General features: G+C 50.3%; 1 protein-coding gene across 1 annotated transcript in view; it reads left to right on the top strand.

Annotated features, from left to right (window-relative positions):
* The first annotated feature begins 5,954 nt into the window (after nucleotides 1-5,954).
* Nucleotides 5,955-27,274, top strand: part of LOC114638201 (bactericidal permeability-increasing protein-like) — a 25,185-nt gene continuing 3,865 nt past the window's right edge. The window contains exons 1-12 of the mRNA XM_028786588.1: nucleotides 5,955-6,284; nucleotides 8,766-8,880; nucleotides 9,062-9,190; nucleotides 10,086-10,244; nucleotides 11,163-11,226; nucleotides 15,308-15,371; nucleotides 16,191-16,282; nucleotides 19,121-19,297; nucleotides 20,255-20,314; nucleotides 21,475-21,642; nucleotides 22,597-22,664; nucleotides 23,651-23,693. Coding sequence (XP_028642421.1) covers nucleotides 6,005-6,284; nucleotides 8,766-8,880; nucleotides 9,062-9,190; nucleotides 10,086-10,244; nucleotides 11,163-11,226; nucleotides 15,308-15,371; nucleotides 16,191-16,282; nucleotides 19,121-19,297; nucleotides 20,255-20,314; nucleotides 21,475-21,642; nucleotides 22,597-22,664; nucleotides 23,651-23,693 — 1,419 coding nt within the window. The 5' untranslated portion in view covers nucleotides 5,955-6,004. The remainder of the gene's footprint in view (nucleotides 6,285-8,765; nucleotides 8,881-9,061; nucleotides 9,191-10,085; nucleotides 10,245-11,162; nucleotides 11,227-15,307; nucleotides 15,372-16,190; nucleotides 16,283-19,120; nucleotides 19,298-20,254; nucleotides 20,315-21,474; nucleotides 21,643-22,596; nucleotides 22,665-23,650; nucleotides 23,694-27,274) is intronic.

The following is a 27,274-nucleotide window of genomic DNA, read 5'->3' as shown; positions in this document are numbered from 1 at the left end:
TGTGCTGTCCTCGGGATCACCAACTCTCCACCTCGGCAGCTGCTCTGTTCTCCTGGATTTCCTCTCCCCTGGGTCTGGGACTGTGACATCAGTAATGCTGGTTTTTGTTTTTATAAAACTCTGTGTGGCTAACCAGCCATGGGTCTAGGGCTCCCTCCCCTCTTCTGCTTCTCCTAAGCCCAAGCTGCTTGCTCTCACCCTTCCCACTCTCCCCTCACCAGGCTAGTCAGAAATCACAAGGCTTGCAGGACACTGGCTGGGCTGTACCCACTTCACAAACAAGCAGCAGCTACTAAAGAATTGAAGGCAGGACTTACCTATTATCAGAGGGGCTGGGGAGGAGGGAGTGGATTACAGTCTTTATCTCCAAAATGTTTCCTCTCATGATAATTTAGACCCCACTCCCACCCTACTGTCTGTTACATCAGTGGCTAAACTCCATCCAGGGTCCTCGGATGTGCCCCTAGGCTCCTTGGTTCAATGATCTATAACTGGGGACCAAAGTGCAAATGTGTTAAATTTGCAGTGTCCCCTCCCCCACATCTAACTAGCATCCAGAAGGACCCTCATACTTAAAATCCGTGGCATCACCTACCTTCAAGGACAAGACCAGAACACGACCCTGTGGCCTCATTCACAATGCCTTCTTCTTGTGGTCTCACACTATAACCCCTAAGGACCACATCCTCTGTCCCTTTGTTTAATGTTCCCCCCTCCTCCCCTCCACACGGCAGATTCCAGGTTAGAGAAGCCTTCCTGTGGGCTGGATGCACAGGTCCCACCATGGCTACGGTAGTCCTTTCCTCACAGGCCCGCGTCCTTGGTGTTCCTGTCCTCACCCCACCCACCATCCTGCATGTAGCCATCAAGACTGTTCTAGAAAGGTATATGGGGTCACACTCTTGTCTCTTCTCTGAGTTTTTCAAGAGCACCTGTCCTGTTGGCAGGACACAGGCCTTGGCCATCGGATGGTGCCAGGCTGTCTAGGCACAGGTTTCTGGGAGTCAGGAAAGCTGAGGCATTAGCCTCCTGGACCTAGGAACCTCACCAAACCTGCTTTCTTCCTTTGAAGCAGAAGGGGCTGCTGGCTGACTGCAGAGGGGCTGAGGGACAGCCTCTCAGCCAGAAGACCCACCTCACCTTCCCCTCAGGAGGTCACAGGTCAGCAGTATCCTTTGGAGGACTGGTCCCAGAACCCCCACAAACAGCAGACTGTACAAAAGAGACAAACACTGTTCAAGGTCGAGGCTAGAGAGAAAGGAGCTCTGGGGGGAGGAGCTACAGCAGGACACACCCACACACTACCACATTCACATACATTTAGCATAGGGCCAGTTCAAATTTTACAGAACTTTCTGGATTGCTTTTTTTCCCAAATATTTAACCCATGCTTGATTGAATTTGCAAGTCTGGAATCTAGATTATGAAAGTCCCTGTCTTCCCCACAGCTGCAGGCATGGATAGACCTGAAAGACAGGGAAGGAAGAAAAAGCAAGCCATATTCCCATAGGCACCCCTCATGTCCCCGCCCAACTGCCACACACTTTGCCTCCTGATGTCCCTTGAGGGCAGCATCACTATCCCACCCAACAGGTACGGAGATGCAGGCTGGCTGATATGATAGCCCTTCCTGAAATGGTGAGTGCGTGGACACTCCGCCTAACCAGACAGAGCAGTCAGTGACTGCACTGTGACCCAGGCCTGGTGCTTCAGAGACTTTAGGACAAAGGGTGTTTAGGAAGAGGAGACCTCCTACAGGAACTGGTACTGTACTCAGAGGCATGAAGACATGATGTTGCCTCCCCAGACTCTGCCCCATTTATCCCCTCAGGGTATAATGTCTCCTTCCCTCTGTCTCCAGCCAGGTGCTCCAGCCAGGAACCTTGAGATTTGTCCTAGGAGGTCACCCTGAGGGTCAGATCCTGGTTCCAGGAGGGTATCAGGATAAAAGCATATCTACCAGCCAAATCAGCATCAACTTGGAGGTATCAGGTGAACCTGGGGTGCCTCTGCTGGTTCTAGAATATGTGCGTGGTCTCTGTCCTGAGTCATAGCCCTGAGTGTGACTACAGTAGCTGCCACATGGTGCTCAGATGCTTCCTGGGGCCCCCACCCTGCTTTCTTGAGACCATATATCCATTGAGCTCTACAAGAAAGGCATATCAACACCTGAGAGCTGGTACCCCATCTGCCAGCCCTCCTCAAGCCTCCTCAACACATCTGAATCACAGACAACAGCATCATCTCAGCAAGAGACAACTCAATGCCACAGACTAATGCACTGGGAAGGCAACATCACTCTTAGGTCCCTTGTGGGAATGCATGGCCTAACTCCAACCCCCAGAAAACTTCAGACCATCCCAAACTGGCATTCTTCAGATAGTAGCTGGCTTGTTCTTCAGAAATGTCAAGGTCATGAAATACAAGGGAACACAGAGGAACTGTTTCAGCTCACAGGAGGCTCGGGGCACACAAGTGACGTCAGTGGCAGATCCTGCATGGATCCTGAGTCCTGGCAGGACCCTCTGGAGACCACAGGAGACCTAAACGAGGGTCTGTAAGCTGGCCGCTGGTTCTGGACTGATGATGGTGCTATGGTTATGTGAGACAATGCCCTTGTTTCTAGGAAACACAAGCTGCATCTATGCTCAAATACTTCCAAGAAAGCATCATATTATACATCTATACACACAGATTTCTATGTGCATGAGACAGATGTCCTGAAATGTCAACAACCAAATCATGACATGAAACTTCCTACTACCCCTCAAAGGGTGTAAAAGCTCAGACCTCTTCTTTGCTCTGAGAGTTGATCTGAGACTCCCCAAGGAGACTGTTCAGAAGTCTGTCTGGGGGGAGACTCTGAAGCCATCACCCCAACTCTCAGTTTTTTTAAGCAGGGTCTCATTATGTCACCCTGGCTAGTCTGGAACGCACAGATATCTTCCTGTCTCTGCTTCCTGAGTCAGTTTTCTGTCTCACTGTTAATGAAGTTCTTCTCCAGGCTTTAAAGCAGTGGCTCTCAACCTGTGGGTCAAGAACTTTCTGGGATAGAACGACCTTTTCACATGGGGTCACATACCAGACTTTCTGCATATCAGATATTTACATTATGATTCTTCACAGTAGCAAAATTGCAGTTATGAAGTAGCAATGGAATGACTTTATGTTTGAGGGTCACTATAACTGTATTAAAGGGTCGCAGCATTAGGAAGGCTAAGAACCACTAGGTAAGAGGGAAGCCCGTCCTCTGTAAACTTCTATCATGTTCAGATCTCCATACACTGTATTGCTTCTGTCTAATGTAATGTCTAATTCTCCCTCCCTCCTCGAGGCCTTTTTGCTAAGTGGAGGGCTGTGCACACTTAGGAAAAACCCAGATGCCAGAGGTCCCACATCTCTGCAACAGGACCCTGGTGAGCTGTCACAGTGGGAGTCTGGGCCTCCCCTGCCAGAGCGATCAAAGCCAAATCGTGGAGAAGCTAGAAGCAGTGTATGCAAATCTGCTCTTATCTGATGGCTCACTTTGTCTGCACACCTCCAGGACAGACATCCTCATCCATCGATGAGGAAACATGGCCTCAGAAAGAAGGGCTGGAGCTCAGGTGGACTCTCCCAGAAACAGGTGACAAGGCGGGAGCCGGAGCCCTGGTCCAAGTGGCCCTCACCCTAGTTTACATTTCAACAGAGTATGGACAAAGAGCAGGACAGTGCATAGAATCAGCCTCTGGCCAGCCCACTCGTGATGTCCCCCCATGAAGTCCCACTGTGACCACAAGTTCTGCCCATCACTTAAGCCATGTGGAGTCAGGTCAGCAGAATAGTGTGGGTAAGATTGTAGCAAGTGGACATTCTGAGCAGAATAAAAGTCCAGGCTAGAGAGTACTCTGTGATTTAAAAAAAAGAATGAATTCTGTCTCATTCAGAGGACCTGGATTCAGTTCCCAGTAACTGCCTCAGATATCTTACAATTGTCTGAGCTCCAGCTCAGGGAGATCTGACGCCCTCTTCTGGCCTCTGAAGTCACTTTGCACTCATGAGTGCACACTGGAATGCACACTCATACAGATACACAGGCATATACATACTTAAAAAAAAACTTAAGAAAAAGACCAGAAGTCCATAGGAATAAAAGAAATTACACCAGGGTATATGCACAATGTCAAGAATTTCCTAAACCTGGGACATCTGCTCTCTGTGTGTGTTCCTGCATCCCTCTATGTCTTCTTTTATTTTTTAAAAATGTATTTATTTTCACTTTATGTGCATGGGTGTTTTGCCTGAGTGTATGTCTGAATGGAAAGGTGTTCAAGATTATTTTCTGAAAACAGCATTTTATGGCAGGTCATGGATCCCAGCTCCCTCGGGGTGCAGAAAGGTTGTGAGGGAGGTGCAAAGGGCGAAAACCCGGGGACAAGAATACCTGGCATCTCCCCATCACCTCCTCCTGAAAGGCTGTGACCATTACTGACTTGGTATCATTGCATAGAAGGTTCAACCAGTCTTCTCCAGCCTTGGCAAGGATCCCTGGTAAATCTTGTGCACACAGCCCTGGGTTCCTTCCAATGCTGGGGAGGCAATGTCTCCTAGCTGGGGCAGACAGCTGGAGGACCCGCTTAGGAACAGGTGATAAGGGAAAAAAGAAGGGAGGGAGGGAGGGAGGGAGGGAGGGAGGGAGGGAGGGAGGGAGGAGAGAAAAGGAAGGAAAAGGAAGAAAGGAAAAGAAAGGAAAGAAAAAGAAGAGAAGAGAAGAGAAAAGGAAAGGAAAGAAAAGGAAAGAAAGACTGATCTCAGGAGGATAGGAGGCTTCCTGGCTTCCTTAGACTTCCATAAAATCCGGGGGTAGGGGTGGGGCGTGAGAAACTTTGAGCCGCTGAAGTCCAGCCCCCTCTGTTCACCATGGAGACAGGGGCACTCCCACTCCCGGCCTGGGGGTGCTGCAGGACTGCAGAACTTCAGGGTCCTGCAGTCCTGCGTGCAAAGCTGAACTGGGTGGCTGAGTTCCCACCTTGCCCCTCCAGCCTAGCGCCTCCTACTCCTACTGGTATCAGAAGCATCTTGGCTCTGAGAGTAGCCTGCTGTCCCCTCAGACGGCTCCAGTCCTCATCCCTGAGAAGGAGGGGTGAAATGTGTGAAAACAGATACCTAGTTAAGAAACTGGGCCGAGGAAACGATGGAATACTGAATTCTGGGCAAGAACACTCGCTTCTTATTATTCAGAAAAAGGGAACTTTACAAGGTTACCCAGTATGATCCTATTTCTGATAGGAAAACAAACAGGCAGAACCAACTATGTACGCTTGCCAGGAAAAAAAAATGGGACAGGAGAAAATTGAAATGTGTTTGGCCTTGTTTCTTCGAGAAGAGTCCACGTTACCGATTCTTGTATTTACTTCTGAAGTTCCGCTTAATGCTCTCATCTGGGATTTCTTTCCTGCAAGTCACACTATGACCTGCTTTCCCTACTGAAGGCCATCTTGTCCTCACAGTAAGCAAGGGGCAAAGGTGATAGTCGTGCCCCTTCCCCCAAACACACACTCTATTGGAGAATAAACCAAAGCTCAGAGAAGCACAGAGAGCCTGAGACCAGCCTTAAAGAGTAGCCAAGATACCAAGGACAAGACTCCAGAATTAGAGCATTAAAAAACAGCCCTGAGGCCTGGGGGTTGTGGGGGGTGGGTGCACCTCCAAAGGTCCTGTTTTTTAAAACATTTTCCTATGGGGGTGGGGGTGGGGGAACCTAAAGGAATAGAAAATGGATACAGTGAATCTCCATGTGGTCACCACCCAGCTTGGAAGACAGCCTTAAATGAGTTGAGGAGGACTCAGAAAAAGGATGGAATACTTAGGAAGTGGAATCAGCCCCAGAGCCACAGGTCTCAACAGGCTCGCGCGTGCATGCATGTATGTGCGCGTGCACATGTACAGCACATGCGCACATGCCCATGCTCGCACAGACCTCTAGGCTCCACTGGGGCAGCCCCTGGACTGGTCCCCAACGTTGATGGGGAGCCGCAGCTGCCCTCCCCCTCCCGCCCCCACGGTTACCTTCCTCCTTCCTCTTTCTACTACTGCCCTGCCCTTCCCCAGAAGGCTTCTTTATAGGTCTCAGGTTCCCATCCGAGGCCTTGAGGTTTGGGCTGCCCTGGAGGACATGACCTGGGGCCCTGACAACGTGCGGAAATGGTCAACCCTGGCGCTGCTGGCCATCATGGGCACAGCCTTGACAGCGGCCACCGACCCTGGCTTCGTGGCCATGATCTCCCAGAAGGGTCTGGACTTCGGTAATTTGATGCCTTTCTCCCTTCTTCCCCTTCCCTGACGGGGCACTTAGGGTGCACAGCCCTTTAAATCGGGTGCTTGGCAAGTTCACAGCTCTGCTGGGAAGAGCCTCCCTTCTCCCCTGTTTTACATAGAAAGAAACTAAGGCGAGGTATCATAGGGCTGAGAAGTGTCAGAGCTGGGACTGCACCACACTACTCTAGAAGATTCCAAGTGCCCCAGGACTCTGAGGGTCTCCACGGTCCCTTCTCTCTACACCGAGCACTACCGGCGCACATTTCTAGGCCCTTTCTTTCCAAAGCCTGAAGTCTACTTCACCTCCTTTGTTAGAGACTGAGCAGGCTAGGAGAGGGAGTCCTCTCCAGTGAGATGACCACACTCTGCGGGCAGACTCTGGGAAAACTACCCCAGGCTACTCCCAAAGCCCAGGCAGGTAACAACTCAACTCACCTGCTTCGCTGCCAGGCACCTCACAGATCCACTGGTTCCGATTCTTCCATTGCAGGACAGGGTGGGACACACCACTCCGGCAGGTAAGTAGAGTCTCTCTAGCAAAGCCTATAGGAAGTGCATACCTGCGTTTGAGCGCGGGTCCTCATTGAGGCTCTTCTTGGGGCTGCTTAGTGCTGCCCCCTGGTGACAGAGAGAAGAACTGCAGAACTCAAGGGAGATCCCAGCTCAAATCAGACCAGGTTGGGGCAGATCCTCAAAACCCAGTGTACACAGGCCCCAGCGGATCTGCTTTCCTATCCCAGAACTCATGTTCCAGGCCATGCAGGACATCTCAGGGATGCAAACAGATTTGCCTATGGGCTTCGAGGAGGATGGTTGTGTTTAAACCCAGATCTGGTGTATGTGTGTGTGTGTGTGTTTAAACATGTCACATGAGTACATGTGTGATCAACAGCTTTTGGGGAGCAGAGGCTCAGCTCCGGTATCCCATGTGGCAACTGGAGTGAGTTTTTGAAAATGCAGCAAGCCTATTATTCATTTGTATGCCCACATCCAAAGGCTGACCCTGGGGCCTGAGCTTGGTGAACAAGAAGCCTAGATCTGCCATCTTGCCTCTACCACATGTCAGCTGTGAGCTCTAGAATAGAGAACTATGGGGTGGGAGAGAAGGGAAGGACCTCCTTCCCAGGATTGCTCAGCTCTGCAAGGAGCAGTGCTGGTGGACAGACCCCAGGCTTTTTATTGTTACTACTGCTGGTTATAACTACTTCTGGGCTGGTTCCTGGGAAACTGGAAACCATGTCAGCTCGCACCTCTGCCTCCCTCTTCTTCCCTCGGGGACATGGTTGCCTGTTAATTGGATCCTTGGTGCTGTTAGCCACATAATCACTGGTGGCAGAATTCCTGCCTCTGGGGCATTCATTTATTTACCCAACAAATAGTAAGTGCCAGGCACCACGATAAATACCAGAGACATATTAATACATAAAAGCTCATATTACACCAACTTCTGGGGACATCCATCTAACAAGGGCGAGTGACATCAGAGTTATGTGACTAGATGCCTAATTACAAAGAAGAGTAGGTTCTCCAAATGAGACACTTAAGACTGTGAAGATGCTACACGCTTGTGTCAGGGAAGCTTCCTGAAGAACTGGCAATGGAACAGAGGAGAAAATGAACAGGTAGCTACAGGTGAACAGCAGGCGCAGAATGTGCAAATCAGTGAGACTACAGTCCAGGGGAAGAGGAGAGAGATACTTGACCAGCTAGCTGTTTGGGGGTGTTACATCTGAGCAGGATTTACAAACTACAGCCCACAGGCTCAGTGTGGCTTGCTGTATATTTCTAAATAACCTATGAGCTAGGAAGGATTTGTTTTGGGATGTGTGTGTGTACATTATAATGGAGGTGGGTACACCTGGGAGCCAGGGGAAAACTCGGGTGTCGTTCCTCAGGCACCGTGCACAGTGTGTGTGTGTGCAAGGGCGGGGTGGAGGTGTGTCTTCAGGTTCACAGTGTGTGTGTGTGTGTGTCTGCATGTGAGCAAGCATGCGCACAAGCACATACGTGCCCATGGTTGTGTGTGGGTGACGGTGCTCACGTGTCGAGTGCAGGCCAGAACTTGACACTGGGTGTCTTCCTTGATCAGTCTCCCTTTTACATTTTGAGGCTGATCTTCAATCCAGAGCTCATGGATACAGCTGTTGTAGCCAGTCAGCTTGCGCTGGGTCCCCTGTCCCCATCTCCTGAGCACTGGGATTACAGACAAGTCGCCCCGCCCAGTGTTCACAGAGTCGTGCTGGGACACGGTCCTCTCTGTGTCTTTGTCTCTGTGATATCAGAATGCCATACAGAATGGGGAGGGGTGGGTGAGCTACCAGCTCAAGGTCCTGGCTGTCTGAAGACAGACACCTGCTGTGTCCTGTTGTGTCTCTGAGGTCAGGCCCAAGGATCTGGAGCTGCTAGGAGCCTCCAGCCCTGCTTGTGAGCTGAGTTCTGAGCTTGGCTCTCTGTGCTCTGTCCTCCAGCGTGCCAGCAGGGTGCCGTTGAGTTGCAGAAGGAGCTACAAGCCATCAGTGTTCCTGACTTCTCTGGAGTCTTTAAGATGAAGCACCTGGGAAAGGGTTCTTACGAATTCTACAGGTAAGGCTTGAAATCTTTGCTGATAATCATCCTACGAGACAGAAACCACCCGTCCATGGCGAGTCTAAGGAGCCTAAGGCACCGGAGTGACTGAATGGCATGTCCAGGGCGGCATGTGGGTGAAGGGCCTCACTGAGCCCTCTTGGGGCTCAGGGCACTGACTGGGACTTTTATTCTGCAGCATGGTTGTGGACGGGTTTCATATTCCTAATCCTGAGGTCAAGCTGCTGCCCAGTGATAGCCTCCAGCTGTCCATCAAAGGTGGTAGCATCAAGATCCGTGGAAAGTGGAAAACAAGGAAGAACTTCCTGTGAGTCTCATGCGAGCACAAGGGTTGCTGGATAGACAGTGGTGCTTGGAGGCGTCAGAGCCAGGGTGACGGCAATGTCCACTTCCGCCCTATCTATAGACACGTGTCACCACAGGGTTTCTGGGCTGGGGGGTTTGTCCACTTAAAAGAACTCTACAAAACCCTGGATGAATAGTTGAGTTTATTTACATCCCAGGGGAGGACGTGGCAAGGCTGAGCTGGTGTGTGTGGCTCGGAAGGGAAAGCTAAGTAGGACTTTTGGTTTCTTCCCTGTATTAGGCAGTTACTACTGCTGTGTAACAAGCATCCCACTCTCCGTGGCTTGAAACAGTAACCGTGATGCAGTGTCTGTATCTGTGTAGAGCTAGGCCCAGCTCAGAGATGTGGCTCCATCCCTGAGGCTCTGTGTGCCACCCAGAGCGTAAGCCTTAGGGATAGAAAGAAGTGCAAAAGGCAGAGCTGATCACGCACAGTCCTGTCCCTTGTATAAATTCATTTCCTTCCTACAGGGACAGTGATGAGGTTCATTAAGAGATTACTGGATCAGTAATTGCTTCAAGTCCCAACACCAAACACTCAGATTTTTAGTGACAAAACTGAGACGTATGCCCCATGTTCAGCTGCTTGTACAAAGTCTAGATGAGAAAACAGAAGCTCAGAGAGGCTAAGAAACAGGAATGAAGCCACACAGCAATGGCTCTGAGGGAGGCAGAGTAACTATTGCGTGGGAACAGGTTGGGATGTCAAGTTAGAACCCTGACACCCAGTGTTGTGAGGTTTGTTTGCACAGTTGCCTCTTCTCTCTGAAGCCCCTGATCCCTGGTGTGAGGGATCCCTCTGCTGATGAGGGAAGTAGGAAGAGGAAAGGCTTCACTTCCCTCTGTCTGCCTTTCAGCAAAGCCAGTGGCAATTTTGACCTGAACATCCAGGGTGTCTCCATCTCCGCTGACCTGATGCTGGGTAGTGATCCTTCAGGTCACATCACCACCACCTGTTCCAACTGCATCAGTCACATCGACAGTGTCCGTATCAAAATCTCAGGCAGCATGCTGGGGTAGGTCTCCTGGGGCTGCAGTCCTGAGAGACGACTGTTTCCCCCTAAGTCCCCTTCCTCAGAAAATATAGCTGTAGACGGGCTTCCACACAGATGTTTCAGAGCCTTGGGTGTGGGAGGGGCAGGGCCTCAAGTGGAACAGACACAGTCTCAAGGAACAGCTCAGTACTGACAAGTGTTCTTATTCCTATTCCATAATCACCTACAAGACACACTCTGCACCAGGCCTGGAAAGCCTGCACAGGGGATGGCAGTCACTGATAAAACCTCACATACACCTTCGTCCACCAGAGCCTTGCTGTGTAGCCAACACAGCTCAGCATATTAATGCTCTTACACCATCTGCCCAGGGTCCTCAGAAAGACGTCTCTCTGACAGCCCAGCCTTGTTTCCTAAAGCACCTGGCTCAGTGGAGGAGAGAAACATTAGTGATGTCATTAAATCAGTGCAGGGCTCACCTAGGCCCGTAAGAACTTAGGAAAGGTACAGAGTGCCCTGGACACTTAGAACTGGAGGAGATGGCTCAGTCTGGGGGCAGGAGGAAATGACATTTGAACCAAGATGAAAAGAGTATGTGGGTAAAAAAGTTGGTGATGGGGTGTTTTGGACAAGCGGGACCACATGTTCTAACTGTGGTGAGAGGAAGCAGAGGTACCAGGCAATAAGGCAGGCCAGTGCAGCTGGTTTATGGGGGGGGAGGTGCAGGCCAGTGCAGCTGGTTTATGGGGGGGGGGCGGGTGGGAGGGGTAGATAGGGGATGGGGCAGGTGTCTGTAGCTATTAAGAAAGTAGTCCAGCAAGCAGGTTGCTGCAAAATTGGGAGAAAGGTCTAATGAAGGCTCCCCCACCAAGGCCTAGCTGCCAGGGTTCCCAGGCACACATGAAAGTCTCCTATATGTCCCCACATGTCGACCTCCAGGTGGCTGATCCAACTGTTCCACAGGAAAATTGAGACTTCCCTGAAAATCATCATGTACAAAAAGGTAGGAGGACTGGGCATCCGTGGTGGCAGGGCAGAGGCCTCGAGGACACACCTTGACCTTCATCCCAACCCCTCAGCATCCACAGGCAGTGGAATCCACAACTCCATCCCCAGAGCACCGCTGTGTGCTATACAACCCAAAGAAGGCATAGGGAGCAGCTGTCTCCTACTCAGAAAACCTTCCTGTAACTGCCAAGTGACCTATGTGTACCCGCCCCAGCTCCTTCACAGAGGAACGGCCAGCCTCTCTGCTGTCCCCTCCTAGCTGCCCTCCCCTGCCCTGCCCTGCCCTGCCCGGTGCTGCCCTAGAACACATGGCACCAGGAAGAAGCATCTAGAAGGGATCCCTGCAGAATGTGGAGCCAAGTGACGGTGAGGGTGCAGATGGCAGGGTATCCCCCATCCCCCACAGAGTAACACTATTCCAAGAACCCTCTGTGTATACTCTCTGGCACTAGCCGCCCCCAAATGTCATCATCAGTAGGATATCCTGCTTGGCAGCAGCCCCCTCCCCCTTCCTAAGAGCCTTGGATGCCAGATGCCACAGGCTACAGGAGGGCCTAAGCAGGCTGGAGCAGGCTGGAGCAGGCTGGAGCAGGCTGGAGCAGGCTGGAGCAGGCTGGAGCAGGCTGGAGCAGGCTGGAGCAGGTTGGGGAGTTGTCTAAGAAGGGAACTGAGGCCCTGGGAGGCTGCAGAGACTCTTGGGCTCCATTTGGGGATTTGGAACCTCCCATTGGCCTGGTGGGTAAGCAATGGCGGGCACACAGTAGCTCAGGAGCAGCTGGAGTGTTCAGCTATCTCTGATACCCCTGTCAACCTGGGCCAGGGAGAGAAGTGGCCCAGGGCCTCAGAGAAGGATGGCCCAGTTCCTCTTGGGACTTTATGGCTGCCTGTCACAGAAGGGAAACTTGTCCACCCCTTCCCTCTTCCCTTCTTCCTCCCCAGCCCCCATCTCTCCCATTCTTCTTCCCTCTGTTTCCCAGTTGGAAGCCCCAGGAAGGATCTGGGCTGCAAACCAAGGCCCAGCAATAAGTGGACTTTATTCTTTAATCCAGTCAGCCAGTCTGCATCATTTAACTGGAGAGCTGAGACCATTTACATTTGTGGTCAGCTCTCATGAGTGTGTGTGTGTGTGTGGGGGGGTATGTGTGCACTCACATGTGTCAGTGCATGTGCACTTGTGCCCACTCTGCCCATGTGGAGGTCAGAGAGCAACTCCGTTAATGGTCCCCACTTTCCACCTTGTTTGAGACGCGAAAGTCCCTATTGTCGACTGTCTGCAGCATGCACCAAGCAAGGTGACCCTCAAGCTTCCGGACATTTTCTGTCTCCACCTTCCATCTCTCCATTGGAAGCACCAGGGTTCCAGGTGGTTGTGCTCCCAGCTTCTGCATAGGCTCTGGGAATTTGAACTCAGAACTCAGCCCCTCACTCTTGAGCAGCAAGCATCTTTACCACTGAAGCCCACATTGAGGGTTGTCACTGAGAGGTGGTGCACACTAACTTCCTTAAAGGTTCTCTAGGTTACTGAGTTGAAGCCCGAGTCCTTCCTTCCTCTCCCTGGTTATTCTCCTAATGATTCGGATCCTTGCCTAAGCTCTGTACTGGTGTGTGTCTCTACTCTGTGTCACATGTGTCCCCACAGACCCACCAGATCCTCCAAATGCCTTCTCCAGCACTGGCTAGTGGGGAAGAATGGCTTTAGTCTCTGGTCATTGTAGGGAGTCTTTATCTCCCTTTTGGTGGTAGCTTTTCCTGGTAGTCTGCAGTTCTTTGTTTTGGGACTGAGAAAACATATCCTTTACCCCTCACCCCGCCCCCTGCCCCGGAATTCTGTGGACAGGTGTGCTGTTACTCTGGTAACTTTGCCTACCTGAGTGGCTTCTATTCTGCAGCCTCCAGAGTTCATCCTTTATTGCGGCTTCTTGTCTTTAGCCTCAACAGGATATGAGACAGTTCTCTTCTGGTAGCGTAGACACAGGGGCTTCCAAATACCTAGTGTACTGAAATGTCATTTCTTTCCCCAGATCTGGGGGATTTCCTGCAATAATTCTTTTTTTTTAATTGAGTAGGTTTCCCACCCTTGTTCTGTCTCGGTTCCCTGGTCACCCATTGGTCTAGTTAGCATGATGCAGAGATTTTGGATGTTGTGGCCATAGCTTCTTTCCCTTGGCCACTGTCTGTGTGAAGTAACCCCTAAATCTTGCCTTCAGTTCCCAACATTCCTTTGTCCCCCTGGTCTAGTCTCTTGGCGATTGCAATAATTATTTTACTCATTGCTGGTTCAAAACCTGACAAAGGTAGCAAGGGTTAATTTGGCTGTGGTTTGAAGGTGCCCCATTATGGACAGGCAGTCAGGGCAGTGGGAGAATGAGGTGTCCCGTACCACCACATCCAGTCAGAAGGCAGAGAGATGGATGCTGGGTTATTACATGTGTCTCCTTTTTATTCAGTTGGGGAACCACCTCTTGGAATGATGTCGCCCTATAAAGCCTCTTCTTCCTGCCTTGAAGGCTAAATCTTGGGCCCTGTACCCACCCAGAGGATGAAACATAGCTTAAATGAGCCAGTGCTTCGTCACACTCATGATAAGACAGTGTCTTTAAGAGTTTCAGTGGCAGCCTGCCTGACCTTAGAGTCAGTGCCAAGTCTGGTTACGTGGGCACAAACACTGTGATTGGTCTGATGACCTGGGTGGGTAGGTACTAAGTGGCTGACAGGCAGGTAGCCTATAGAACTTGGATGTAAGCGGCAAAGGAATCACCCATGTCTTAGGTGGGATTGGGTGAGATTTCATCATCTCTTCAAAATAACACACAATTTAAAACTTGAAATTTTCTTATTTCTAGAATTTTCCATTTCCATAGTTTTGGATAATGGTTGATTGTAGGTAACCACATTTTGCCGATGGCAGAGGTGTTCCATGCCACAGGTAAAGAAATAAGGTTCTAGAGAAATGGAAAGACTCCTTCAGCAATAAAGTTGGCCAGTTCTTAGGTCAGTGTGTCTTCCCTTGTGAGCCACATCCTGAGAGACTGCCAGAAATGGCTTCTCCAGTCACGAGGATAAAGTGAGGGTGCCTACCAACACCTGAGACTAGAGGTTGCCCCACAATCAAGAGCACAGAGAAGGGAAGGCTAGCCATGGTCCAACCTGTGTTTGTCCACTGCTCCATTCCATGAAGGAGCTGAGACAACAAAAATTAAGTAGATAATTAATTAATTGATTAATTAAAAATAAAACAAAATAATAACAACACTGAACACAACACTATAGCACATATCACACAAATACCCATTAGGGAAGTTTTACGTGTGGGAAAGACACGGAATCCAAGAATGCAGGCAATATAGTCTTGCACAACAGTTACTGTCTCAGAGCTTCCTGGTGGCCAGAGAAAAAAGGGAAACTTGACAAGCTGCATGGTTTTTAAGAAGACACCAAAAGAAGGGAAAGCTATGTTGTGCTGTGGTTTTGATTTGTATTCACAGAGTTTATGTGCCAGACACTTAATCCCCCAATAAATGTTAATGGAGTTTAAAGGTACAGCCTATGGGAGGCAACCAGGGTCAGATGAGCTCCCATGATGCATTGGTGGCTTGATAGAAAGAGACAGAGGGACCCTAGCTAGCACCTCTCTATCTTCCCTCTACCGTGTTACAATGCAGCAAGAAGTCTCCTGACACCAAGTAGTCGCCAGCCCTTGTTCTTGGGACTTATAAAGAACCGTGAGCTAAACAAACCTGTGTTATCTGTAAATTCCTCGGTCTCTGGTATTTTACTATAGCCACAGAGAAGAGATGGAGACAGCGTGTCTTGACTCTTAGTTGTGGATGACACTTAAAAAAAAAAAAGATTTATTTTATGTATATGAGCACACTGTAGCTGTCTTCAAACACACCAGAAGAAGGCATCAGATCCCATTACAGATGGTTGTGAGCCACCATGTGGTTACTGGGAATTGAACTCAGGACCTCTAGGAAAAGAAGTCAGTGCTCTTGACTGCTGAGCCATCTCTCCAGCCCTTGTGGATAGCACCTTTTACTCATGAAGCTCACTGACATCTTTTTGGCTGCCCCTAGATCTGCAAGATTGTGAGAAACTCTGTGTCCTCCAAACTACAGCCTTATGTGAGGACTCTTCCAGGTGAGGGCTGGGAGTGGGCTGAAGTAGATATCGGGAGTGGGGGAGAGGCAGAGTGGACATGGCCGGCCTAAGCCTGCCGAGGAGGGGCAGGGCAGGCTGCATTCTGCCAGAGCTGACATTGGGCCAGTTCCTTGTGTGTCCAGAAGTAAGATATAAAGTAACTGCCTTCAGTCAGGCAGAAGGCAAATACCTGATACCCTGGCATCCCTGCACACCAGCACCCTGGGAACCCACACCCCAGTATCCCCACACCCTGGCTCTCTGAGGCCTGTGAGCCACAGTCTGAGATGAGAGAGGCTGCTCTCTTCTCTCTAGACCTCAGTCTCCACACCCTACTGGGTCCATAATGCATGCTCTGATGTGGGACCAGAAAACAGCCTCTCCCCACCCCTCCAGGATCTCACTTAGCAGCCCAGGCTAGCCTCAAACTCTTAGCAATCTGGCTAGCTTCAACCTCAAAGCAATCCTCTTGCCTCTGCCTCCCCCCCCCCCATATAATGAGACTGTAAACATGTTGCCCCTCAATGAGCCATGTTATCTGTGTGAATGTGTGTATGCTTGTGTATGTGTACGTGTGTGTGTGTGTGTGCGCGCGCGCGTGCACACACGTGCACGCTCGTGTGCATTGGGGTAGGGACTGAACCCAGGGTCTGGCATTGGCTCTCTAGGTGCTCCAACCTAATCTCCATATCCAGACTTCACGTCTTTTAAGGGAATCTTAGGGCTCCCTGGAGCAGTAATGGAGAGACCACAGTTCCCCTGGCAGCCATGCAGGCTACTCCCCCTGGAACCAGCTCACGGTGCATCCTCTATGTCTAGTGATAGCCAGAGTGGATGATGTGACCTCGATTGACTACAGTCCGGTAGCTTCTCTGACGACCACGGATGAGTTCCTGGAGGGGCAGCTGAGGGTAAGGCTTCCACAGAGACACATACCTGCACACATGTGTACTCTGTAACCCCGGAAACAGACTTCTTCCTGCTTGTTTTACCCCATCCCACACTCCCCTGCATCTCTATCCCAGCTCTGCTGACCCCCAAGATCCCCAAAACTCACTACACCTGCCCACTGCCCAGGACCTTTGCACTGGCTCTCTCTTCTTCCCAGGCTCCTCTGCAGCAGATATGGACACAGCTCTCTCAGCTTCCTTCTTGCTCAAATAGGGCTTCCTAGGGATGTCTTCCCAGGGATGCTGTCCCCGGCCACTCTTGCTGAAATAGCCCCTCACTGTGCCCCCAGCACTGCTTTTATGTCAGTAGAGCTAATCACCCACCACACACCATGATGAGGCGGCGCAGGGGCCGCTCTGTTCACCACTGTATATACAGCAACTTCAGTGCTCAGGAAATTTGTTGGATGGAAAGAAGGAAGAAAGGGAAGGAGGGAGGGAGGGAGGGAAGGAAGGTTGGCAAGGCAACAGAGGGAGATCAGTGACATCGCCAGTCAGTGGTCCTTAGCCTTCCTAATGCTGTGACCGTTTAAAAGCTCCTCAAGTCGTAGGGACCCCAACCATAACCTTACCTTGTTGTTATCTCATAACTGTAATTTTGCTACTGCTATGAATTGCAACGCAAAAAATATCTGATATTCAGGATATCTGCTATGTGATCCCTGTGGGGGTCCCAGCCCACCTGTTGAGGACCCCTGGCTTAAATCATACCACCTAGAAATAAACAGTATCAAGACCGAGCCTTCTCTACAACAGTTCAACATACACAGAGAGAGCAAGAGTGGGGAATGGACACAAAGAGAGACAGAGACAGCATCAGCGCACGCAGAGGCATAGAAACAGATCCACACAGCACTGCCCACAGCGCCCAGATGCAAATGCACACAGTGCACGCACACACTTCACGATCCTGTTACAAACGCTGCTACCCATCACTGAGCCAAAAGAGCATAATGCAGACAAGGCCCAAGCCGCCAGTGAATCATCTCCTGTGGCCTTTCACTGGTGGCTCTGTCCTTCAATGAACAACCCGAGGAAGACCATGCAGCTCCCCATCTGGGACAGGCTCTTTCTGGGTGTCCCATGCACCAAACCAGAGCTGCAGTGGGCACTGAACCAGGACCAGTTTGCCCACTGTGTGGCATGCCAGTCAGTAAAATGACAAGAGCTATTCATACACATGCAGCACATGCAGCCCAGGTCTCTGAAGTCCTCCATGGCCTGGGACATGGGAGAGATGAAGGGAGGCTAACCAGGGGCAGATGGGTATAAAACAATGAACTTGAGGCAGGCAGAGCTGGGCAGTAATTCAGGAAGAAAGAACAGGCAGCTATATCACAGGGATCATTCTGACAGCTCTCTGTCCACTGTGACTACCCTCTAGAGATGCTGGACAAGACTGAATGCCCCTCTCATCCACATTCACACAAGCAGTGCACACACCTACATATACACATAGACACACATGCATGTACAAACACACTGTACACACACGCATATACCCAAACACATGCATATGTGTATATGCATACACACATACACATAGTCCACACACATGCACAGGGCATACATACATACACATGTGCACATATATGTACACACACACATGTGAAAATAGACACATTCGCCTGTACCTGTATAGAAACATACTCGATCACACCGGAGGGACATCTGGTCTTGGCTGATGAGCTGTTTCACATGGTGGACTGGTGTGTCCTGTCTGTGTTGCTCTATAAGGATGCAGATTGAAGAGAGTTTCCACTGTCTGTAAGAACTGCATGTCCGCTGAGTGATACACACCCTTAATCCCAACATTCAGGTGGCAGAGGCAAGAGGATCCTTTGTGAGTTCAGCCTGGACTATAGAGCAAGTTTCAGGCCAGCCAAGGTTACACAGAGACTCTGTCTCAGAAAGGAAGGAAGGAAGGGAGGAAGGAAGGAAGGAAGGAAGGAAGGAAGGAAGGAAGGAAGGAAGGAAGAAAGGAAGGAAGAAAGAGAGAGAGAATAAGAAAGTAAGAAAGAAAGAGAGAGAGAGGGAGAGAGAAAGTAAGAAAGAAAGGCAGGAAGGAAAGGGGGAAGGGGTGGATGGAAAGAGGAAGGCATGGAGAGAGGGAAGATAGTGAAGGAAGTAAGAAAAAAGGAAAAGGAAAGAAAGGAATTGTGGGCGACATGGATGTTAACGTAAAGGCCAGCATGGTTTGGGGGAATGGGCTGGGCTCTAGTGGTACAGAGTCTCCCCGCATGTCTGACATCAAAGTCACGTTCTGCCCTGCCCTTCTGCGCTGCACTGACCCTAACATTGGTCTTTTTGTGCACATCCCAGACTCAGTGATAGTCTACCATACGCACCCGTAATTTGCTTCTCTGAGCTCAGCATTATTCTTCTTTCTAAACAAACCACCTGCTTTCATCACACGTTGTCAAATCACGTTTTAGCGACATAGAGAGCATGTTTCCTCCTTGTAGCACGGGATGCTTGCCGAAAGGCACACAACTCAGCCTTCCGAATTCTGCTAATGAGACAGAGGAGGCAACTGTTCTTTTGATGGATGCCGTGCTGACTGGCAAGAGGGAGGTGGAGTGATACAGTGGGGAAGAGGTGCTGGCTTGACGCCTCTGCCTCGGCCACTTACTGGCTGTATGACCTCCTCAAGTCCCAGGATGCTGGAAAGCACACCCAGGTGCCCCCCCATACCACCGGCAGTTCCTGCTCATGTCTAGCTGGTTCTCTCCCATCTTTTACTGGACTCGCCTGCAATCCTAGAAGGGTACCTAGACTTGCTCTTTTCTTTCCATCCAGGGGGAGTTTTTCTGGCGGGGACACCGCAGCCCACTTCCCATTGACCCACCAGTCATGAGGTTTTTGCCCAACAATGACTTCATGGTTTGCATGGGCATCTCTGACTATTTCTTCAACTCTGCGGGATTTGCATACCAAGAATCTGGAACCTTGAAAATAACTCTGGAGGACCAGTTGGTGAGTGTGGCTGACCATAAGCATAGAATAACAAGGACCCCGGGTCCAGCAGACCTAGGCGGGAGGCTTTGTTCCCATGGGTGGTGTCCAAGGTGCCATGAGGGGCAGGAGTCACAGAGCCCTGAATTCAAGTGCTGGTCCCACTCATTTTCAACTGAAGGTCTCTAAGTTACTTATACATCCTTGTGCCTCAGACTCATCTGTAGGCCACCACACTAATGTCCCCCCCAAAGGCCATTGTGCATATTAATGAGGCAGCAGGGTAAGAGGCTAGGAGCCCAGGGCTCTTAGCGCTGAACAGTCACGCCCCCATCATGTGTCATTCCCACCCCTGACTCAGCATCACCTCCCCAAAGCAACCATCAATCTCATTGGCTCTTACCACATGTTCATGGCTGGACTCACACTAGACCTCAGTTTCCCCATCTGTACATGATGAAGCTTCTCTACCACCTAGGAGGTACAGCCATCCCAACCCAGTCCCCCACATCCTGGATTCCTTTTACAGCACTCATCAGAACCAACAGGTGCTTGTCTCTGTATAGGGAGGAATGCAGAATGCCCACTACCCACTACGGAAGCCAGCACAGACCACCCGCTGGGGCTCAGGCTGCTTACTCAGAGCAAGACCAGGCTGGTGTTCCTCAAGAGTCAGAAGCAGCAGGGGTGGAACATCACAGGATGGGGGGGAGTGGGTTTGTCAGGCTGCTGCCATTGGATGGGTAGCATGGAGTCAGGCACACTGAAGCAGAAATCCTGTGATTGGTCTGGCAGCAGACAGCAGTCACAGGTCACGTCTACCCTTCCTGGCCTATTGCTACCCAAGTAGTTCCAGGTGGTACTGCCACAGTGGTGCCAGTATGCACCGGTGTCCACAATCTTGCCTCTGGCCTGGTATGTGCCTCTTCTTCTCAGCCTGTAACAATCTCCCAATGTCCTTTGCTCTCCTCGCTGCAGTTGTCAAAGGATCTCAGATTCCAGCTGACCACTGACTTCCTTAGCACCTTCCTGCCCCAGGTAGGAGACTTGTCTCTTCACTCAGCTCGCTAGAGTGCTGGGGAGGACTGGACCATCGTGATAGGGTGAGAACCCCCATCAGGCCTGTAGGCAGCAGAGTGAAGGTGGTTCTGCATAGCCCAGCACAGACATAGTCCAGGTGCCCCAACAATCCCTGAGGATGAGGCCAGGTGCGAGGCTCACCCAACCATCAAATCTCTGCTGAGCTGGGAACCAACAGAACAGACTACTTACCTGTTATCTCCCACCTCCATCTCTGTCTCCTCTGACACACACACAGACACACACACACCCTGCACTCCCCTCCCACCAATGCCCTCCCCCCACCTTCCCTCCCCTCTCTGCCTCCCCTCCCCTCTCTGCCTGCTCCTCTTCTCTGCCTTCTCCTCTTCTCTGCCTCCCCTCTCCTCTCTCCCTCCCTTCTCTGCCTCCTCCTCCCTCTCCATCTTCCCTCCCCTCTCTGTCTCCCCTCCCCTCTCTGCCTCCTTCATGTTCCCCTGCTTCCTGCCTCTCTCAGTCCTGTAAAGATGGAAAATTTTCACTCAGGCGCACAAGGCAGTTAAACAAACAAACTGTGCACGCAGCCTGTGGTGGTGACAGAGAAGAGGTGGGCAGCTGAGACAGTTCTGTCAGCTCAGAGCCTTGAGCTCTTGACTTCAAACAACCTGGTTTCCATAGAGGCCCGTCTCTAAGCAAAGCCACATTGCTGCAACATGAATTACAAAAAAGGAGCACACCCATAACATAGAAACTTATCAGGAGGTGGTGGCTAGGGAGGGTATGGCTGGTAGAAATGTCCAGGGGAAGTTGTCTTGAACCTTCCCCAGGGAAGGCTTGCAGAGAGAAGAAAGGAGGAGCTCTCCTAAGCTCTCCTCAAAGCCCACACTGTCCTGTGACAAAGTGACAGCTGAGCTGATGTCTGAAGGAAGCCTGGCAGCCTGCCTGGGGAAGGACAGGGACAAGCACTCAAGGAAGGGACAGACAGTGGGAAGGGGTTTCCAGGGGAAAGAGCATCGCTGGGGTCAGGGGCAACAGAGGTGAGTGGACAGGCCAGCAGGTCCAGTCTGACACTGGTGTGTATGCTGACGGGCACCATGGATCTTAGAAACCTTTAAATAAGAAAGACCTCTTCTGTCCCTTGTCCCCACTGGGACCTGCAGGTAACCAAGATGTTCCCCAGCATGGGTGTGCAGCTGCTGATCTCAGCGCCCTTGTCTCCACACCTGATCATACAGCCCTCGGGCCTTTCATTCAGTCCTAAGCTGGAGACACAGGCCTTTGTGGTCCTCCCCAATGCCTCCTTGGTCCCTCTCTTCCTCCTTGGCATGGTAAGAAGGCTGGGGACCCAGATTCAAGCTCAGACACCATGACTCCATAGCTTGAGCCTTGAGACACCAACTCACCTGCGCACACACACACACACACACACACACACACACACCAGAGGCACTCATTACCAGGCGGCACTTGCGCATTCATTGGCTTATTTACATGCAGATAAGTCACGCCTTCATCCTTTCATTTGGTTCAGTAATTCATTCCTTCATGGCATAAAACAGTTCCCAGCTGTTCATCTTTGTGAGTCAGATAGCACCTGTGTGGTTTTTCCATCCATCCATTCACCTATCTGTCCAATTGTTAACTAAGTCAGTCACTCATTCTCACGTGAAATATACTATACCTTTTCTGGCCTCTACACCCATCACTTCTTCAATTATTCACCGATTCGTTTGCATCGTCCTTAGCTTATTCAAATTTGCATTCCACTGTCGATTTGCATTCATTGGTTGGGTCACTCTGTTGTTACAGAAATGGCTGGTGGCCCCTGCATGTGTCCAGCATCTCCCCTAGCAGGGGACACTAGAGGCCCATGGACCATCCACCTAGGTCTATACCCTCCCAGAAGGGGGCACTAGAGATCTGTGGCCAGTCTGCCCAGTTTTTAGCTGAAGCCCACTTTGCTGATGAAATGGGTTCTAGTTTTGCTTACCTAAGGCCATATGTAGGCCAGAAGCTGAGGTGGGGCTTCCCTTTCTTAGCAGGTTTGGAGTGAGGCAATGGGTGGCTATTGTAAGCAAAGGCCAGATGGACTCCAGTGTCCTCCCCACCCCAGGTTGACAGCCCAGGACTTAGAACCACAAGGCCAAAACCAGTCTTCCTGCTTCCTAGAGTCTGTGGGTATGACCCAGAGGTACAGCCTCACTGCTAGGCCTCTGAGAAAATGACCCCTGAGCCTCCCTGCCTGGAGGTCAGGCCAGTTCCTTGGATCACTTGCTTTGCAGAAAACAAATGCCTCTTTGGAAGTGGATGCTGAAGAAAACAGGCTTGTTGGAGAGATGAAGCTAGGCAGGTAAGCAGGACTGTGGGAACAAGAGGAGATGGGCGCCCATCCAGTCCTGCATCTGAAGGAGAATAGCGGCCGGCACACACACTCAGCACCCAGTCCTGGCTTTGGTCCACCTGACCAAGCCTCAGACAGTGTACAACAGACACACTCTGCCCATTTGCTCAGAGCTGGAGAGAGGTGGGGTGGGGGTGGAGCACGGAGAGAATGAGAAACACTGATGAAAAGCAGGGGATGATAGAAAACTAGAAAACATGGCCTCTGGTGTGTGTCAGAGATGGGGTGAGGGACGGGACTCCACAGAGCAAGAATGGGGGTGGGGCCACTGACTTGATGGACAGACAGCAACAAGTTTTCAGACTTTGAAGAACATTAGAGATTTGACTGAGGTCCTACTTTGCCAGTTATTACCTGTGTGGCCTTGGGTAGATGGTTTGACCTCTCTGAGGGTGTTTCTCACTTGTGAGATGGGAGCTTCCTGGAGCCTTACAGGAACAAAGAACCTACCCCAGTACCCCCTTTTGCTCTCAAACCACCATTAAATGACAACCTGGCCACCAGGGAGTAGGCTGTGGAATCAGGTGACTGACAAGCCTGAGGCCCAAGTGCCCCAGTGAAGTCCTTGGGAGCCTGAGTCACTCTGTCTTTTGGCTCTGCTGTCCCCTGGACTGTCTGCAATCCCAGCAAGCTGTCCCAGCATGCATCTTCTCACGTGGCAGGAGAGTGACACTTACTAGCTGGATTTCTAGACGCCTTGGAAACAGCTCCCACTGGACAACACGTTTTCCTGTCAGCATGGAGCAGGGAGGCAGACTGTGTGGAGCTTAGGGTGTGGTCAGCAGCACTGACAATACTGAGGACCTTTGACTGACCCCAAGGGAGATCCAGGGTCATGCTGAGAAAGCACACTGAGTCAGAGGCCTGGGTAGTGTCCATGGGTGGGTTCTCAGCCACTCGGGCCCCTGGATGACCTCATCTTCCCTTGTCCACAGGCTGCAGCTGAAACTGAAGCAATCCAACTTCGGCCCCTTTAAGGTAAGTCTGAGCCCCACCGAGGAGGCTCCCAGCTCTTCTGCAAGCAGCCTGCTTTTCGAGCAGCCTCGGGCCAGTCATGTGTCTTCTTTTCTCAGTTTTTCACCACCTGAGCTTGTGTCCTGGGAGTCCACTGGGACAAAATGCACAGAAAAGAACCACTCAGTGTGGTTGTCGAGTGTACAGATCGATCACGTTACTGAGCATCCATTCCTAGGTATTAGAAGATGAGAACAAGCTGGGTGTGTTAGTCCCAGCCCTTGAGAAGCAGAGTCAGGCAGATCTCTGTGAGTTCGAGACCAGCCTTGTCTACATAGTGAGTTCTAGGTCAGCCAGGGCTACTGTCTCAAAGTGGTGAGTGGTGGTGGTGGTGGTGGTGATGGGAGAGAACAGGGCAGGCCACTCTAAGGATGTGATATTTTGCCAGTCAGAACAAGCCAGCACCAGTGGGAAAAACAGGGTCATAAGACCCTGTGACAGGAACATCTTGGCATGTGTAAGGAATGTATGAAGCCAGGGTGGCTGGTGTGTACTGAGTAGAGGTCATAGAAGCTATGGCTGGTAAAGCAGGCCAGGACTGGGATCCCCCAGGGCCATGTAGGTAGACTGGGAAGGGAAGAGGGAGGAGGGAGGAGGGAGGAGGGAGGAGGGAGGAGGGAGGAGGGAGGAGGGAGGAAGGATTTCAGGGTCAGTAAACAGCCTTAGTGAGCCTGTTCTTACAGGGAACAAGGAGATGTGGTTTATGCTGTTTTTTAGGGGCCTGTGGTTGGTCTAGACAACCAGCCATAGAACACAGGAGTGTGGTCACAGGGGTGTGAGGAAGCAGAGGAAGGAGGGTGGGCTGGAGGAGTAGTTTGCAGGGGCCTTAGGTAGAATTGATGCCGGATGTTTGTGAAAAGGCATTGTGGTGGCATCCGGGTTGTAGCTGAGTGACTGAATGACCCAGAAGAGGTCTGGCCGCTTGGCTGCTCTAGTGTTCTCCATCCTCCCCAAACCCTCCTCCCCCAGCCCCGCACACAGACCTATCCGTACTGCTGAAGGCCAGCTTCCACAGGTCAGGTAAACTGAGGAGGGCTAAGTGTGGAGCTGGCAATTGATCACTCAGCAAATTTTTCTGAGGGAATAAAATGTGATTCATTGGGGCAAGAACTCCCTGTGACCAGTGAGAAACTCTGGACTCTAAATTCTTGGAGGGCCAGCCAGAAGGAAAAGGAAAAAAAAAAAGAAACACACACACACACAGAGACACACACAGACACACATACACTGAGTGGACAAAGCAAGACAAACTCCAACAATTTCACACATACACATATCTACATACATACATACATACATATGTACATACATACATTTGTGTACATTCACACACTGGGCAGATGGAGCAAAGCTCCAAACACTTACATACATACGCATATATGCATTTTGTGGATGAATGAGGCAAATCTCTAACAAGCAAGCTCCAACCACTTTACATACACATACACATATGTACACACACACACGCTTAGCGGCTGGAGAAGCTTCAGGGACAGCTTTGCTCAAACAACTTTGTTCTTTCTCTCTCAGCCTTTTATACAAAGACAAAGCTCTCCAGGTAAGAAAAGGATCACCATATAGCCACCAGTCGTATCTTCTCTAAAAACAATTAGCCTAAAAATATATTCTCCAAAAACAAATTAAAAATCATCACACAAAGGGAAATTACAACAAGATTATTGATTGTGTATTCTCCTTTTGAAACCTAGACCTAACAACATTTCCCATCTACCGCCCTCTCCACAAGTTCAACATAGCCCCAAGTAATAACCCTCTTGTCATTGACTAACAAAGTTTAAGCAAGCCAGTCTATAGTTGTAAGTTTTTTCCCATGCTTAGCTGATGGCAATTTGTATTTACCAAGAAACATATCACCATCTATCTTACATCTTATTTTTGAAGTCTTGTTCAGCTGGCTAACCATCTGTTCTCTATTCTTACACTCATAATAGAATTATTTACTTGTTATTCATAACCCTGTCTTTTCATGGTACACACCGAAACCTGTGGCCACATCCCTAGGTCACAAGAACTAGGAACTCAGACCCAACCTAGAATGCAGTGTTTTCTTTGATTGTTAACTTGTCCCAAGCCCATTTTTCTCTTCCAAGTGCAATTATGCACGTACCATGAAAGCTCACTGTTATTTATATATTTCTGGCAAAACCAACTTAACCCACCTCCTTAAACCTTCTATAGCTCCCTCACCTTCCTAAAACTAAATCAAATCAAATTCTGTAAAATCATTAGTTCCTCTAAACAATCTTATTTCTTATGAAAATTCACCTTCATATTGACCTGCAGGAAAATTGCCCAATAGAGTGGGCTGTCTCCCAAGAGGCAACCATACCAGACCTCAGGCAGTGAGGGTCTCCTCATGCCCAATCACAGCATGGCAGATATCTGACAAGTTGAGAAGGTACAACAGTAGCGAGAAACAACCCAGGGATGAAGCCCCAGGGCCTGTGCCTGTCTGAGGTACATCCATCGGAGCTGTGCAAAACAGCGGACAGTCTCTAGGAAGCTCACTTGCCCACAGCAGTTTCTCTTGCTTGGCATCGGCCGCCATACGGCATCTCCACACAGTGTACATGTATCCAGCAGAACCCTGCTTCCCACTGCCTTGCAGGGCATCCTCCTTCATCGGTGGACAAGCCTCAAATTCTCCACTGAGGCCTTGGAGCCAAGAACTCCAAAATCACATAGTCCTGGCCTGCCATCTCTAAATCTGCTGAGAATCCATCTGGGATAACAACAGCAAACAGAAGGCCTGCCTTCCCCTCTTGGGGATCCTCCAGGTTCCCCTGCCCCAGGCTGGCTTGGGCTGGTAACTAACTTCTTTCTGCTCCTGCAGAAAATAAAAAGGAGTCTTCCCAGATGCAGAGCTAAAAGGACATCAAACTGAGAGGCCTGGGGAGCAGAGCTGGGGGACCACAATCTGGGGGAGTAAGCTTGATTTTTCTAGAAAAAAAAGCATACATATTTACAGACTCTAAGTGTCACCCGGTCAGGGCAGGCATCCTAATGTGAGTTCCAGGATGTTTTCAATTTTTATTTTTTATTATTGTCAAAACAGCACATATGTAGCACTGAGCACACAGAGCCTGCACTCTTGCAAACCAAAGAAGTGAGACTTATTTGTTTGTGTTCCTACCATTCGGTTTATGATTTAAAATATATCCTTCATGCCCTTTCATTACGCCTCTTTAATTAAAATTCAGAATTCTTTGGTTCCTGGAGCCTCCCTCTCCTGCCTGACATATTGACCGTCCCTGTACTGATGGTTGCATTTTTACAATATTGTGCTCAATGACTGCCTACTACTTCTTGGTATCAAAGTAGGGCCACTTGCCCCAAGTGAGTTCCCTGCTGTAAGACTCAGTGGTTCTGTTAGCTTATTGTTTGTAGTAAGTGTGTCTGTGGAAGACTTGCTTCTCAAGTTTTGCTTTTGTCCCATGTAATCCCCCCCGTACCCCACCCACTCCCTCCGGAGGCAGGCATGAGGCCTGTTATGCCCCAAAACCATACATTTGAAAAAAAGGCTT

The sequence above is a fragment of the Grammomys surdaster genome, unplaced genomic scaffold (assembly GCF_004785775.1).
Source record: "Grammomys surdaster isolate TR1022 unplaced genomic scaffold, NIH_TR_1.0 125561, whole genome shotgun sequence".
Taxonomy (NCBI): Eukaryota; Metazoa; Chordata; class Mammalia; order Rodentia; family Muridae; genus Grammomys; species Grammomys surdaster.
Note: the sequence above shows the minus strand (reverse complement) of the source record. Positions and strands in the feature narration are given on the sequence as shown.